At 42.7% G+C, this 16,204-nt stretch overlaps 1 protein-coding gene across 1 annotated transcript in view; it reads right to left on the bottom strand.

Moving 5' to 3' along the window:
• LOC122175698 (deleted in malignant brain tumors 1 protein-like) overlaps nucleotides 1–14,633 on the bottom strand; it is a 31,551-nt gene extending 16,918 nt beyond the window's left edge. Inside the window, 8 exon segments of the mRNA XM_042863563.1 lie at nucleotides 6,060–6,371; nucleotides 7,239–7,256; nucleotides 7,464–7,775; nucleotides 8,550–8,573; nucleotides 9,501–9,901; nucleotides 12,084–12,399; nucleotides 13,434–13,745; nucleotides 14,552–14,633. Coding sequence (XP_042719497.1) covers nucleotides 6,060–6,371; nucleotides 7,239–7,256; nucleotides 7,464–7,775; nucleotides 8,550–8,573; nucleotides 9,501–9,901; nucleotides 12,084–12,399; nucleotides 13,434–13,745; nucleotides 14,552–14,633 — 1,777 coding nt within the window.
• Between the last annotated feature and the right edge of the window lie 1,571 nt (nucleotides 14,634–16,204).

The raw sequence follows: 16,204 nt of genomic DNA, 5'->3' as shown, positions 1-16,204 counted from the left end.
AAGTAGATTTCCACCCATGTCAGTCAAGCTGCTTTTTTATTCTTTTAATGTCTTTTTCTACATTTTTAAATGTATCGTGTAGAAGAATTTAAATTCAAAATAAGAGAATTAGAAGAAGAATGTTAGAAGGAAGAAAGAAAATGACTTCTTCAAGCTATTCCCCTCACAGAAGAGAAGCAACGAAAATATTCCTCAGCTTTAAAATCTAACCTGTGAATTTGATCTGAATATTTGAGTTACAAGGCTAATATTTGAATAAGAAGACAAATTAAACCAACAATTCCATCAAACAAAGCTTGCCAGCAATACGTTAGAAGACTCTGCCACTACTTTCCAGCAGGCCAGGCTATATTAGTAATGAATTCTGTCCGTAACATTTCCATATAAGCATGAAAAAATGTACTCACTGTACCTGGTTCACATAGGAGAGAAGTACTTAGCAGAAGCATCCAAGTGAGACTCACATGAAGGTCCATTTTCATTGTGGTTATCTGCTCTCAATCTGTGAGGATTGAGAATTTATACTAAATGAGTTCTGTTCTCCACCAAAGGTGTGTGCTTTGCAATTTGATCTCTCTTCCTGAAATTCCAGATGCATGCCAAAGAAATGATTTACCAAGTATTTTCATTTTACAGGGTATATCCACACATCCGGATGAGCAGATCCCGATCACACCACTGTTCCGGGCTGCCTACCAACATCTTCCCAAACACTCCCCTGGCACTTCAATAGCTGTGCGTTGGTGTGGGTTGGTTTTTCTTTTTTTTTCCAGGAAGCAAAGATTTACGTTTGGAGATTAGGCTGTTTGGTAAGGTTTTTCGTACCACCAGTTAAGACAGTTTCCAATGCATAATTGTGTTTCCAACATACAGCTGTGCCCAAACAGACAGTGGTGAGATTTGTGTCAGAAGATTAGCATCCAAAAATTTTCAGAAAAGTCTCAAGCAAATTATCTCTGCTCTCTAGACATTATTCCTACAAAAAAGAATTTCTACACTTTTTTCATATCTCTCTGGCTCCTGTTTAACCTGAAAGTAGATCCCTCCATCATTCCCCTCATCTGCAGTCAGTCCTTTTCTCACTTGCAGCCTACAGAGCAACGAAACAGCTAAACGAGTTATCAACCAAGGTATAATTGGGTGGGAAAAACTCTCTTGGGGATAAATTAGCAGGGCAAGTGCTGAACTACAACAGCCAAAGAAATGGAGTAGGATAGGGCCAGAAGGTTAAATTAAGCTAAAACTCAAAGAATCTGTATGTAAAGTCAGAGTGGCATGACCAGCTGCCATGCACTGCATGGGAAGACTACTGGGAAGACCAGTAGAGTCTACTGACAACTTACTCCCCATTCTCCATCTACCAGTTTCACAGCTGGTTTGTTCCTGAACAAACTAGCCTGAAATTTTCCTCTTCAGAGGACAAATACACATGCTATCTGACAGTCCTGTGTGGTACATCCTTCATAACTATGGAAGTGGAGCCTTTGTGTGTTGCAAAATATGAGGCATGCTTTTGGATCTGTGAGATACTGCACAAAAGAATTGAGGCACAGAGCAATTGTCAGCTGAAGGGGAGAAACTAGTAACAAGTTTTTATTCTGCTGGTAACAGATAGCAGATCAGAGGAGGAGAGGCAGAAGATACGATAATGCTAGTGGAAATCCAAACTTAAGGACTGAGAAAGCATGAAAAAAAATCATCGTGAAGAGGAAAAATACCACAAATTGTGCTGGAGGTTATTGTTTGCCATTAGCTTTCAAGCTATCTTTTTAGATAAGGTGCTTTGCATGAAAAAATCCCACCTGGAAGGGCCATGACGTACAACTGGAGAAGATTTGCATCTCACAAAGCCATGAATCCACCACGACCCCTTCAGACACAGATTTCTCCCTGGCACGAGGTGATGGTGACAACACACTGTGGCCAAAGGATGCCTCTAGCTCTGCCTCAATAGGCACTAGCAGGGAGAAGCTGGCTCTCAGCTAAAGAGACTAAACTAAACAAAACTAAAGGTTCTTAGCAGATACCAAAATGAACATAAATTCATTTGTTCCATGAGATCTTTTCTTATTTTCTCAACGCGCTATTACATACTGTAGCTATCCAAACATCCATGTTCTGACATCCTAATACCTTCTTGAGCAAAACCAGTCATGTCAAATGTTTAAACTCCCGGTTCCGTGTGTGTGGATTACTTGAACACTGCTGCCATTTCCTGAAGTGACTAAATGGGTTTATAGTAGATCCTTATCAATTTTTCTATCCAAACAGCCGTAAGCTGGGTCTGGTATAGTACATAACAGTTTTCTTTCCTAACAGCAATTAAGCTATTTTATACAAACACGTCTCGCTTTTGAATGAAAATAATTTTGGAAACAAATAGAAGGAACCTCATGGTTCTCTTTTTCAGCATTCCTCAATCTCCTTCACAAAACAGATTGCAAAGAAGACATTGGTCCCAGCAGACATGCTTAGGGCCGAGGGCTCCACATCCCCATTCTTGCCTGGTAAAACTGGGTCCTACTGCAGGCTGTTTTGTACCCTATCTGAGGAGTCGTGGTGGTGAGTATAGATGTGAACAAAGGCAGCAGATTTGTACAGCTAATCCGCAGTGTTTGGTGAGAAAGAGTGACCAACCTCCACGTTAAACACTGCAGCTCTTGTCACGGACATCGAAGGCACCGTTAAAGAGGAGGTGGTGAGTCTTCAGTCCAAAGCTAAGCAAGCAAACTAATCCTGCATGGCAGGAAGCAGCAGTGATGACAGTAGGGCTGACCTTTGTGGTCTTGGAGTCGCAGTGCCGTTTCCCAGGAAATCTTCTTAAAGGAATCTATCAAAATTCACTCCGAAAACAAAGAGTATTTGTCCATAGTGAAAGAGCTTTACGCTGGAGGGTGGGTGTTAAGCTCTCCTCGCAGAGTGCTGGAGCTTTGCTGCACCTACTCCTCCCTGCAAAGCTTTTTCCAGCTTTTTCAAACTACATCCAATTCTCATGGAAACCCGTAGTGTTATACACTCCATAAAGATGGAGCTTGAGGGGCTACGAGCAACCAGAAAATGCAGAGCTACGGCTGTGAGGCTGCTACCGCTGGAGGGCAGCGAGGCACTGTCCTTAAGGAGTGAATGTGTTATGGGACAATGTGACCTAACGGCACAGATCTTCTGTAGGGTCCCTGGAGGCCTTAACAGTAGCAAATACCGTAACAAATAAGCACAGGGCAAAATAAATGATGCATGAGACAGCTACAGACTGCAGGTTGGTTGTTTGTATTCCTTGTCTGACAAAGTTTTGGAGAATCTGGCCCTCCTGAGGCAGCACCCGCTTCATCTTCCCTTTCAGCTCCTTATTCGTTATATCTCAGTGGTGTTGTAAACCACAACACGTCATAGCTCTCATAACTAATATTTGCAAGGAATTTAATTGAGGTGCCTGTGACAGATTAACGAGCGCTGTCTGTGTTTCTCCTAGCCATGTGTTTCTTGTACAAGTATTTAATTGCATTATCTTCTTCCCTGATAAAGAAAACCCTGATGTGTGAACCCGCAGCATGATGCATGGGTCTACTTTTGTTTTGGGTCATGTCAATACATTTTTTAGGTCATTGCAGATTACTCACAAATTAACAGCAGTGAAACAGGCAGAATTTACTGAAATGCCACACAGTGTTGCCACTTGAATGCTGCCATAGCAATTGCCATGTACTGGTCCTTGACTTCAGTCAGCCCAAGGATGTGGCTGCTGTGTAAGCCTGTGGGTTGGTGCTGCTCCTAGCTGAGGGTGAAAGCACTTAGCAGATAAGTGTCCAGAACTTGGCTGTGTCTTGCTGCATATTACTCTGTGGAAAGATGTAAGGAAAGATTTTCAATTCTTTCATTTTTCACATTTCCTTTCTGCCAACCATTCTGCTAAATTCAACTCCAGCAAGTACTGAAGTGCATTTTGTGCACTAACAATGTCTAGAGAAAATGGCAAGGCCAGGTTGAAATAAATCACATCCTTGACAATACAACCTTCAAGTAAGTTCTCCACACTTATGTCAAATTTCTTCATAAGGCAAAGTGGAACTTTTACATGGGAAGCCCTCTTTTGTAAACAAAACTGAGTACTGAGTGCTGGGTACTGCTACCAGTTCCCAGAGGCGTTGTGTTGAAAGAAAGTTGTTACCATCTGGCCTCTGGAAGCCCCCTATCAACGCTTGTGAATCCTGTGAGAGAAGACCTTTGTCAGAGATGGAGGCTGTGCCAATGTAAATGGGTACCAATGGTCTTGGCTCTGCATGCAGAACTACAAGTCATTTAATCCTGTTACCCAGATAATTTAATTGGCTAGCACTCCTTGTCAACGTGGGTTACTTATCTTGACATGTGCCACATTCCTGCTGTTTTTCCTTCTTTTGATGTTTACATGGTAAACTTTATTAATAATAATATAAAGTTCTCCCAGACACTCTCCTGGCAGTTTTCTCAACATCTTTCTCAGCTTCAAAGAAAATCCCTTCCATTTCAGCAAGTGCCATCGTTAGGAATCACATAGAGAATCAGCTATGGAGGTGAAACACCCCTTTGGAGGATCTTGGAGGTCTTTTCCAGCCTTGGTGATTCTATGATTCTAACTTTGCTTTATTAGTTGCTAATTAAAGATAACGAAACAAGAAATTAACAAAATAAAAAAGATTAATTAATAAATAGGGGAAAAAAAATAACAATCAGGCTAACGGCATTGATTAATTAGGAAAGTTTTCCTTCCTGCATGAGTGACTGGGACGGGAAAGGAAAAATCACACATAAAGCAGCTATACAGATTGTTTTTGTTTGTAAACTGATTGCTTTTTTATTTTTTTCCACAGTGCAAGCTTGCACATGTAAAGCTAACCTAACAAAGTTAAAATAGGCATAGGACCTATTAAGGGATCTGCAATAAATGCTTGAGTGGGACATCTGGGAATGCCACCTTCTGCCCCACATGCCCCAAGGAGCTGTGCTGGGTGAGAGGTTGGCAAGGGATGGCTCTCTTTTCCATAAACACTGTGTGGAAAAGCAGATATCCTGTTTAACTGTGACATTTTGGACAAATAATGCAATCAGAGTCTTGGCATGGAAAAAAGAAGGATGCGCTGTAAGCAACGTCATGCAGTGAAAGAGTTTATTGCTTATTTGTGATAGCTTAGAATCACATAATTTGTTTGCTTTATATATGTAAGAGAAATAATTCTGACTATCCTAAGTCCAAATGCTGACTCCATTTGTGAAAACGTTTTTACTGGATCAGTTTTTAATCAGATTCAGTTTCAGTTGGTTTGAATATCTGAATGTTTACAAGCCTGAGAGAGGATTAAAGCACAAGGACAAAGATGGATTATACAAATATATTTTCTAAAGTCCCACATGAACAGCACCATTAGCAAATGTAAAAAGTGTATAAGTGTAGGAGCATTCAATTTGAGATTGTTCTGGTTCTATGACTGCAGCCAGCAGCCTGTTATGGGTGGGAACTGAACTATTTTTCTCTCTCCAAATTCAGGATTGAGAGGCACGGAGTGGAGGATAACACAGGCACTACTTTTTTGACGAGCTTTGCTCTAATTTCTGCTACATGAACTAAAGTTCAAAAACACGAGTCACAAGTACTCATCCATGGGAATATCAGATAGGTAACAGACAAAATCACTGAGATGTTGAGTTCATAACAGATCAAAGTGATTGGAAAGAAGGTGTGCTCATAATTCCTCATTGAGAAATCTGGTTTTCATAGAGATTGCAGATCAATGAAAATGCCTGCTGAGATTTCTTGCAAATGCCTCAGCAGTTTACCAGCCTTAAAGGTAATTCACATCTTTATTTCCTCTGCTTATGCTGCAGGCCCTGTAAGAACAAGCAGAGAGAAAAGCGATCAAATGAGCTGGGAAATGGGAATGAGATTCATATTTGTTAGGTCTTTAATAGTCCACAGCAGCGGAGAAAGAATAGTTTTTATCATGGGCTCGACTCCTAATGATTTCCAGCTGTACTTCAAAATCTATATCAAGGGAGATTCTTGAAGAAAACAAAGCAGAGCATACCTGAGCAGACAACACTGGCATCTTCACTGTGGCCACAGTTATGTCTTGACCAACCGCTGTGGGAGCATTCCCATACGTGAGCTTCGTTCCCTCTGCACTGCACGTCATCCAGGAAAATAACCCCAGAGCCTTCCCCGAACTGGGCCTCTCCTGGTGCTGAGATGGGCTGCCCACAGCCCAGCTGTCTGCAGACAACCCGAGCATCTTCAATATCCCACCAATCGTCACACACTGTTCCCCACTGTCCTTTGTAAAACATTTCCACACGTCCCTCGCATCGATTGCCGCCATTCTCCAGGCGCAGAGCTACTTCTACCAAAGACAGAGCAGAAATAAACGTCACGATGAATGTCTGAAGAAGTGAGTCCAAGGTTTTCCCTCCTTGCTGTGTGATTTGTTGATTTTCAGTCAGTAACAAGTTATGAAATACACACTTTACATTCCTCTTCAAAGTGTCTTTCCAACATTTGAGCTCTCCGTAATCATCTACATCTTTTGAAATGTATCCAAGACCAGGTTGGATGGGGCCCTGGGCAGCCTGATCTAGTATTAGATATGGAGGTTTGTGGCCCTGCCTGTAGCAGGGGGGTTGGAGATTCATGATCCTTGAGATCTCTTCCAATCCAAGCCATTCTCTGAAATGCTGCAGTGTGGAACTTGGCCATCCTCCTCAAATGTTATCTTTTTCCCCAAGGCTTTGCACCAAACAAAAGCAAACTGTGTTTAACAATAGGTACCCAATTTTTAGAATGATCAGTAAAAGAAATGGTAAGACTTACCAGGTGTTCTGGCTCCCTTGGAAGCTGTGGTTTGGGAATAAATATGAAAAACTTAATTTCAGCAGCTTCAGTTGTATTTCAGAAGAAATAATCATTAACAGCAGCAGAACAAATACTAAACAAAACTTTGCTTTTCCTGGTGGGAGTCTCTTATATTATCTGATTTGTTCTAAAACTAAGTTACTTTTTATGTACTATCTTTAATTACCTTAATCAAGATAACATTTAACTTGTGTTGGAAAGATAGAGTAACATTTAATTCTTTAGGAACGGCTTCTAAAATTAAATTCTTGTGAGAGTGCCACGTCTGTGAAGCCCAAAGTGTGAAGTGTCAACCAAGCCACCAAGTATTTCCTCCTCTGGTATCCTGCATAGAACACAGCATTCCTTCTCTCTGCACTCACACCAGTGTCACTGACTGACCACCAGGAGCATCTTCCGAGCACCCCAGACCAGAAGATACATGGAGGGAAACAGAGGCAGCTCATTGCTTGATTTCTGCCTCACCATCCTTCTAATTACAGCTCTACTGTCTTTATTGCTATTTCCCTTGCAGCAGGCTGATGATTAGATTCTCAATTTACACAATGCAGAGTTTTACTTAAATAAATAGAACCACTTGTACCTGAGCAACGCACACTGGCATCTTCTCTGTGCCCACAGTTATGTGTGGCCCATCCTCTGTGAGAGCATTCCCACAGGTAGGATTCATTTCCATGGCACTGCACATCATCCAGGAAAATATCCCCTGTCCCTGGATTGAAATGTGCTTTTCCCAGTGCAGAGAGAGCATTTCCACATCCCAGCTGCCTGCAGACGACCTGTGCATCATTTATGTCCCAGAAATCATCACATACAGTCCCCCAGCTTCCCTTATAGTAGATTTCCACGCGCCCTTCACATCTGTTTCTGCCATTTATCAGCCTCATGGACACCTCTGTGAAAAAGAAGAGAGGAGATAAGAATCTGAAGGCTCCTGAACTGCAAAGTTAAAATCCTAGATTAGTTCTGGAGCTGATTCAACATGTTCCTATGGCTATTGTATTCTGTCATGGCCTTTCACCCCCAGGGAAGGCGAGGACAGCACTGATAAGTGCCAGCTGTCCTCGGGTCTTTGCAATCATGTGCTGTTTCCTGGTTCACCCTTGGAACCAAGTCTTGCTGCTAGGGCTTGGCAGTGTTCACAGTTGCCTAAACAGTTCAATTCCTGTGATGGGATTAATAGCAACGAAAGAAATAACCTGCATTAGATAAACACTAGTGGGCATTTATCAATCAATTTATTAATGACAGTATATTACAATTAGTAGAACAGAATCAAAGTTTTCCCACAGAAACAGAGTTGACCAAGAGATGAGGTTAACCAAGCCAAAGCATCACAACGGGGCCATGGCTTCCTAATAACTGTGTTGTCTCTTCTCCTTGTGTTTTAATATCACTTAAGGGGTTCTGAGTTTTATCAAAGCATGGAATAAAATGGTCTTTTTGTGTGCGTGGGTGCGTGGATGTGGCTCCATCCAACTGATGGAATGTTTAAAATACTGATTAATCCAATAGCTTTTCTTTTAGATAACCATGGACTTAAAGCACCCTAGTCCAATTTTTCACGCTCCAAAAGTCCAAGTCAGAACATGATTTGTAGTCATTTTATTGCTTATGCTTTAGAAAACTCTGGATAGAAAATATTGTGTAAGTATGAAATTGAAATTACCAGGTATTTCAGTTCCTGTAGAAGCTGTGATGGGAAGAAACAGATAAAATGCACATTTCAGTCATCAATTTTTCCAAAAGTAATTAGTTTTTAAGAGCTTCTTTTAAGAGCTTTTAGTGCTTCAACTTTCTTTACAATGTCTGTTTTTATTTCAGAAAGTGTTCAATGACTGGTTAAATAATCTGCTTCTGAAGATAACAAAAATGGTGAGACATGAAATTGTAACATGACTTTCCTTGCCAGCAACTTGAGAATCTATGGAGATTAGGATAGAACTTTGGAGCTTCTTATGCCATCTAACAGAAGCAGAAAGTTTCCAAGGTTAAATTTAGGTAAGGAGCTAAAACTGCCAAAAATCTTAGCATATCTTTCTTCAGGAGAACCTAGCAAAGCCCTGGTTCCTTCTCCTTGTTTCCTGCGCCTGGATTGCAAGAGTCATGACTCTACACCTTTGGATTTGGCCCTGATTATCTCACTCAAATAAATAGACTGCAGCACTCAATAGAAGCTTTGTCAAAGAAAGGCGTGTGGGATTAGGACCTTAAGCTTGTGAGAAGTCTCCTCTGTGAAAGCTGGTTGGTTCTTTAAGGGCAGAATGTGCCTCGGGATTATTTTCTGGTGCTTCTTGCTAGTCTGGTAGCAAGCAGATCAAACTGGTTAATATGGATTACAGGTGATTAAAATGGTGTGATGGCAGTACAAAAGCTGTGGATGCTTTACAACTGACACTGATTAAAATGCTCTAAAAGTTTTCGAAGCTTATCTGGATGGAAGTTTGCAAGAGCAAATTTTGATCACGTAAGAAAAGAAGGGGAGTTATCTTTCCAGCAACAGAACCGCAACTCTGCTGAGAAAAATCTTCAAGATCAGGGGAGCGATTTTCAATCTGACAAAATGTGAGATTAAACCACGTATTTCTCTTCGCAGTAAAGCAAATAGATCAGTGTGTACCTGAGCAAACGACGCTGGCATCGCGCCGGCTGTCACACTCCTCTCTACACCACCCCCTGTGAGAACATTCCCACAGGTAGTTCTCATTCCCTCTGCACTGCACATCATCCATGACAATATATCTCGGGCTGTGAGAAAAGATGACATTTCCTGAAGATGATACAGCATGTCCACAAGCCTGCTGGTTACAGACAACGTCTGCATCATTTATATCCCAGGAATCATCACAAATGGTCCCCCAGGCTCCTTTGTAAAGGATTTCAACACGCCCTTCACACTGGTTCCATCCATTCACCAACCTCACTGACATGTCTTTGAAAGAAAAAAGAGAGTTTTGCTGAACCTTCGTTGTTAGACAAAATCAGAGACTCGTGTGGGTCAGAAGGGACTTCCAGACATGCCTGGTTTAGCCCAGGGCAGGCTATTCTGGGTCCTGTTTAGGAGAGTGTGGAGTATCTCCAAGGATGGAGACCCCACTGCTTCTCTTGTTCTCTGTTGTAGTGTTTGATCATGTCATGGAAAAGAAATAATTCTTTTTTATCAAGGTGGGATTTCTCCAATTCTGACAAGCATCTATTGCTGTGCACCATCTTCTCTATAATCTCAGGTTATTGTAGATAGCAACAAAATCTCCCCTTCATAATCTCAAGACTGAGCAAACCCTATTCCCTCAGCAACTCCTTGCACACCTCATTCTCCTACCCCCTGACCCTTAATGACCCTTTGCTGGGCTTGCTTACAGTTGAACTAGATGATCTTAGCAGCCTTTTCCAACCTTAATGATCCTATGATTCTATAATTCTATGCTCCAGGATGCCCCTACCTCTCTTGTACAGGGAAGCTGCACTCTTGTACTGGACCTGAGGCTACAGGTGTGTCTCACCAGTGCTAGTACAGGATAAGAATTGCCTCCCTTGACCTGCTGGCAGCACTCAAAGGGCACAGTGCTGGCTCATAGTCAACTTCTCGTCCACCAGGAAGCCCAGATCCTTTCTTGCAAAGCTGTGGTTGACACAGCTGGCTCTCTGCTTGCAAGCTGCGCTCCATAACCTTAGCTGACATGTAACGTTGAAGATATTTTTTGCTAAAGGGGAATTAAGGTGATACACTATAGGTAGACAGATTTCCATGCCATGCTCATTTCACTAGTTAGGTGTGCATGTGCATTTCCAACCTACCTAGAAACTCCTGTTTTTCAGAGTCCCTGGGACAGGGCCATGCTCCTTAAGCCACTAAGCCTGAAGATAGAGACGTTCCTGAATAACTCAAGCTCTGCAACACAGGATCCACAGTACTGATGATCTGAACAAACTTTAGGTGTGGACTTTCATGTAACTCTGTATATAACAAAGCCAAGCCTCGTTTGTCCAGACTTAACATTTTGATGGATATAAATGAGGTGAGTTCTTGACTTTATTCTGTGCTTAACACTAACAGAAGAAGAAAGCTGAGCACCTGTTTGTTACATGGCTAAAGGGGTCTGTTATTTTAAAGGGAGGTCCCTTTCAACAGGCAGAGAGCAAAGTCCTGGCTTTTCAATTAAAATCTATCATTGTTTTTAGCTGTACAAATCCAGTTCTAAAACATGTGGACATTAAAGAGAATGACAGGCATTTAAGACACTTACCTGTCACTTCAGATCCTGTGGAAGCTGCAAATGAGAAAAAAAACATAGCTCATTTTTAGGTGGAGTTTTCAGTCACTGTGGTAGCATCTCATTCTACAGATGAAGTGTCACGTTGGACATTATGCTGAGAATAGTGCTGAATCAGTCCTATACAGAACAATTCTCTTTGTGTGGGGACTGTTACACAGGCCTACAACAGAAGCTAGATCTGTTCTGGAATATTAGTAGTACTAATATTCTGTAGGCCTGTTTCTAGCATGCATTTTAGTGCAGTCTGTGCTGCAGTATTACTATGAGCTAGCACAGAATGGGCACAGATTGCCACAGAGTTCAGCTGATGAGTGTCCAAGCAGGCTATTACTCACTGTGACAATGAGGACCACTGTTTGTTCCACCTCCAACACAATGACACCTTTGTGTTCAAGTCTGCAGGGACAAGCTGTGCCAGGTGCCACCAGCACCAGGCTGGACCTGTCCTCTGCGCCTGCTCTGGCGCTTTTCCATGGGATGGCTCTGCTTGCTGACCTTCTGTTTACACATTACCCAACAGTGAAGGAACATCCAGGTCCCAGAAGGAGCAGGACATACCGGCAGATGGACAGAAGCAGTTGGCAAATGGTTGTACTCCACCTGGTAGCTCTCTTGGGCTGTTATCCCGTTTTCACTGAAAAACCTAACCTAGACTGACGTATCTATGGAGTGCACAATTTTTCAATTTAATTACAGATTTTTTGTAGTTAATTTCTGTAGAAATCACTAGTATACACTGCTGAAGAGTAAGGAACAGCAAGTATTAAACAGAACCAATGCTACAGGTGAAAAAAAATTGCTTCAAACATGAAGGTTCTGCCTGTTTTTTTGGGAAGCAGTCTTGGCGAGGAGCATGGTGCCAGGACAGGGCTGTCCCTCATGCTGTGACTGGCCACGGCACGGAGCATTGCATAAATACATAAAACACACCTGAGCAAACAACACCAGCATCTTCCACGTGCGCGCAGTTATGAACTGACCACCCTCTGCTGGGGCATTCCCACAGGTAGGCCTCGTTCCCTCTGCACTGCACGTCGTCAAGGAGGATCTCTCCCGAGCCTTGGCTGAAATTGGCATTTCCTAGGGCAGAAACAGCCCTGCCACAGCCCAGCTGGCTGCACACCACCTGGGCATCCTGCAGGTCCCAGGAGTCGTCGCAGACTGTGCCCCAGTTGCCCTGGTAATGGACTTCGACACGGCCCTCGCATCGGTTCCTCCCATTCACCAGCCTCAGGGACACGTCTTTGGAAGGCCAAAAGTGAGAGAGTTATTTAGATTTTAAGTAGGTTGTTACACGTTTGAGACAACAGTAAGTCCTACCCAAAGATGGCAGATGATTGGCCAAAAATATTTATCAACTTTTTTTTTTTTGTAATGAAGAATTGTGGAATTTAACTGATACAAACACACTGAAAACTTGGAGATACAGCATATTCCTAACACAAGAGGTTGTGGTTAATACATGATATGGTTAAAAACTTGTGGGGATGCATATTCAGAAATGTTCAATAGGAATGCATCAAAATCATACCGTGACAAAGGTATTGGCAAATACTCTTCTTCACAAACTGTATATACTGAATGACTACACTAGGTAAAATGACTTAGTCAGTAAACAAGATGAAGATATATGAGATGAAAATTACCAGGAATTTCAGACATCAAAGAACCTGAAATAAAATAAAAAGCAGAGTGAGAAAGATCACTTTTTTAACAAACTTGCACTCAACAAAGTGAGCAGAAAAGATCCCTCTTTGTTTACTTGGCTATAAAAGACAGCACAAAACCAACTCTCAGCACATTAGGATTTTGTATATATAAGCCAATCTATGCTTTAAAATGTACGGTGCCATGTATTTTTACATCAAGCAATATGTCTCATGAAAGACCCAATTTCACACTGCATGTGGAAATCGTTGCTTATTTTCTCAATGCTCTTAGGAATAATCTGCTGAATTCATCCTTTAGTTAGGAAGCAATGGAAATGGCCAGATGGACAAGTCTCAGAAAGGCATAATACTCTACAGAAAGAAGGAAACATAACTGTCTACCTGAGCTAATTATGTGAAGATTTTGAACGTGGAAGGTAATGGGTAGGTTGGAGTGCTCTCTTAAGAAGTATTTGCTGAAATGAGGAAGAGGAATAGTTTGGGGATGTTCTGTATAGCTTGGTGATGGTTTGGTAGTTCAGCTGCCATTTGTTGAGCACCCAGACCTCATTCTGGCTTATACTTGTAACTGTTATTGATCACTGATGCCAATAAATCTCCAGTTACCTGCACAGATGACACCGGCATCTTCCTGATGAAGGCAGTTGGTGATGAGCCATCCATCATGGGAGCACTGCCAGAGCAGAGCCTCATTCCCTCGGCACTGCACTTCATCCAGCAGGATGTCTCCTGTGCCCTCACCAAACTGGGCTGCCCCCACGGCACCAGTGGCCTGGCCACATCCGAGCTGAGCACAGACCACGTTGGCATCGTCCATGTCCCAGGAGTCATCGCAAACTGTTCCCCAAGCTCCGTTGTAAAATATTTCAACGCGGCCCTGGCATCTGTTCTGCCCGTCCACTAGCCTCAGGCTCAGTTCTTTGGAAGACAGAAAGAAATTAGGTCAACTGTTAGAGTGGCTGCCATCTCTATGGGACCATGAGGCAACCAGAGGAAATGCTCTACAGCAGCTTTCCAAGGAGCATGTCCTCAAGGAAAGTGTGCTCCATTCTCTTCTGCTCACCAGTCTCGAGTTCCTGAGATCACAGACCTGATTTTAAAGCATCACCCAAGGATGAGGCATCCGAGTGTCCCTGTGGCAGTCACATTCAATTAGAGTTATACTGACACAAAGACATCATCATCTGGTGAGGACTCCAGCATAGCATATTGCGTTTCTCCTGGCCACCAGTGAATTAAATACGGAAGCCAATACTCAGAATATAATAGCAGAAAGCCACTGCCTACAGTATTTCACTTTTCACCTCACTGTAAGGAACAGATCTGTCAACCCTCGTGTGTCCAAAGCAATAATTTTGACCCAGGCTGTGTCAAAACTGCCACCTGTGTGCACCATGCGCTTACCAAAGCTCCTACCTGCTTGCTCGTGTCCTCTTTCAATGCACTGTACTTTGTTTAAGCCCTTCCAGTGGAATGCAAAAGAATAATTATTTGTTCTATGCATTTTTTCCAACAGTAATTAAAATACAACACAGTATATGCTTTTTACATTGCATTAAATACACACCCAAGATATTTGAATGGCATCACCCGACCTTCAGTCCTACTCTCAAGAGATCTACCAGTTAGAATGGGCTTTGCTACAAGCTACGAAATGTGCAATATTGATTTTAAAGAAAAACACAAGAGAGGGAGGTAGGGTAGAACAGCATTAGGCACAGTACCTGACCCCTGGAGATGCCCTCCAAGCAGAAGTAGCATGCACACGATGGCCAGAGTGCAACCCATTTTGTCTGGGATCCCCATCGTGCTGATAAAACCTGGTTCAGAATTTATAAGCATGAAGATTTAAAGGGGTGTGTTCTGCAGCTTGACCAGCCTGATTTTATTAGAGTAAATCAGTGCTTTCATACAACAGGGATACTTCTAACTTTTAAAAACATTCTCTTGATTTTTTTTGGCAGGACTTTGTTTATAGTAGCTTGATTTTTCGATCACCTTATCATTTCAATCCCTTCTCTGCACATATTGGCTGAACACTCCCCTTCACAGACCCAATGGCTCAAGAGGAACCAGCTTCGTGCAGCCAGGGAGAAAATCAGTGAAACCAAGCAAAAAGTGCTGGCAGATTTTCTTCACGTCTCCATTTTTCCCTTGTCCCAAAGTGGAGACAGGTGGCTGCTGTGTTCCCATCCTCTCACATCTACACCAGATGTCCACAGCTCTGTGGCTCTGCTCAGAGCACCAATGGAGACTGTGCCCTCCATGCTCCTACAGTCTGCATTACTACAGCAGTGAACTGCATTATCTGCTGGAAAAAATAGGGTTTCTTTTAAAATGCAGTCAGTCATCCCTTCAGACTGTATTTTAGTAGTTAATGGGCATTTTGGCTATTAATTTTCATTTTGCTCTAGCCTCCGTCCTACCCAGCCTTTGGGAAGCACTTCATGTGTTTCCTGGATTAAACACTTCAGGCCTGGCAAAGAGAAGAGCACTTGTCTTCCTCCACATCACGTTCCTTACAGACATCCAACAAACTCTTACGAAACAAAGGCGGCTTGTTCCACACTGGCACGGCTCACAGCGAGTGTTTACCTGACACACGCTGGGGCAGCTTCCAAAAACACGCTTTCTAGGCTGCCCAGGAGCTCGAAGAGAAAGGGGAGCAGCAGGTTTGGCTGTCCTCCTGCATCTGGGGCTTCACAGTCAGATGTCTGAGCCTGTGGCAAGCAACAAGCAGAAGTGACAGGGGAGATATGGAATAACAAGATCTCGACAGGTATTAGAAAGTTATCTGCAGTGCTTTCAAGAATGGAGAACAGGGTAAAGGCAAGAAAGGAAAAAGTCATATGGGACATCTTCTGAAAATATAGGGACTGATATAGAGACCCCAACCTGATACATGGGCTTATGTGCAGCCTCTGAGGCTACCAGGCAGCACTCATCTGACTGCAGCTGCTTAAAAAATATATATTTTATCTGCTCTGATTAGTTACACGTCTACATAAAACTGCCTTACACTTGGCAAGTTTGCGTGAGTACATCTGAGGACAACACAGCCAGAGGACGTCACTGGGGGAGTCTGCTGTAGCCACCCTGCCATGGTGGCAGCACCAAAGAACTGTTCTTTGAGGAGCAAAGGGATACCTCTGGATCAGCCACCCTTGTCCTTGCTGGTGACCTCAACTTGCCAGATGTTAACAGGAATTACCACACAGCTGTGGTAATGGAGCTTCCAGGAGATTCCTAAAATTCCTTGATGATAAGTTCTTGGTACAGATACTGAGGGAGCTAACTAGGAAAGTTGTCCCCCTGAATTTGTGGTTTGTAAACAGAAAGGTTCTTATGGGACAAGTGACAACTTGTGGCTATTGCGA

Source organism: Lagopus leucura, unplaced genomic scaffold, assembly GCF_019238085.1.
Source record: "Lagopus leucura isolate 7727_CA_CO unplaced genomic scaffold, USGS_WTPT01 Super-Scaffold_741, whole genome shotgun sequence".
In the NCBI taxonomy this organism is placed as follows: Eukaryota; Metazoa; Chordata; class Aves; order Galliformes; family Phasianidae; genus Lagopus; species Lagopus leucura.
Note: the sequence above shows the minus strand (reverse complement) of the source record. Positions and strands in the feature narration are given on the sequence as shown.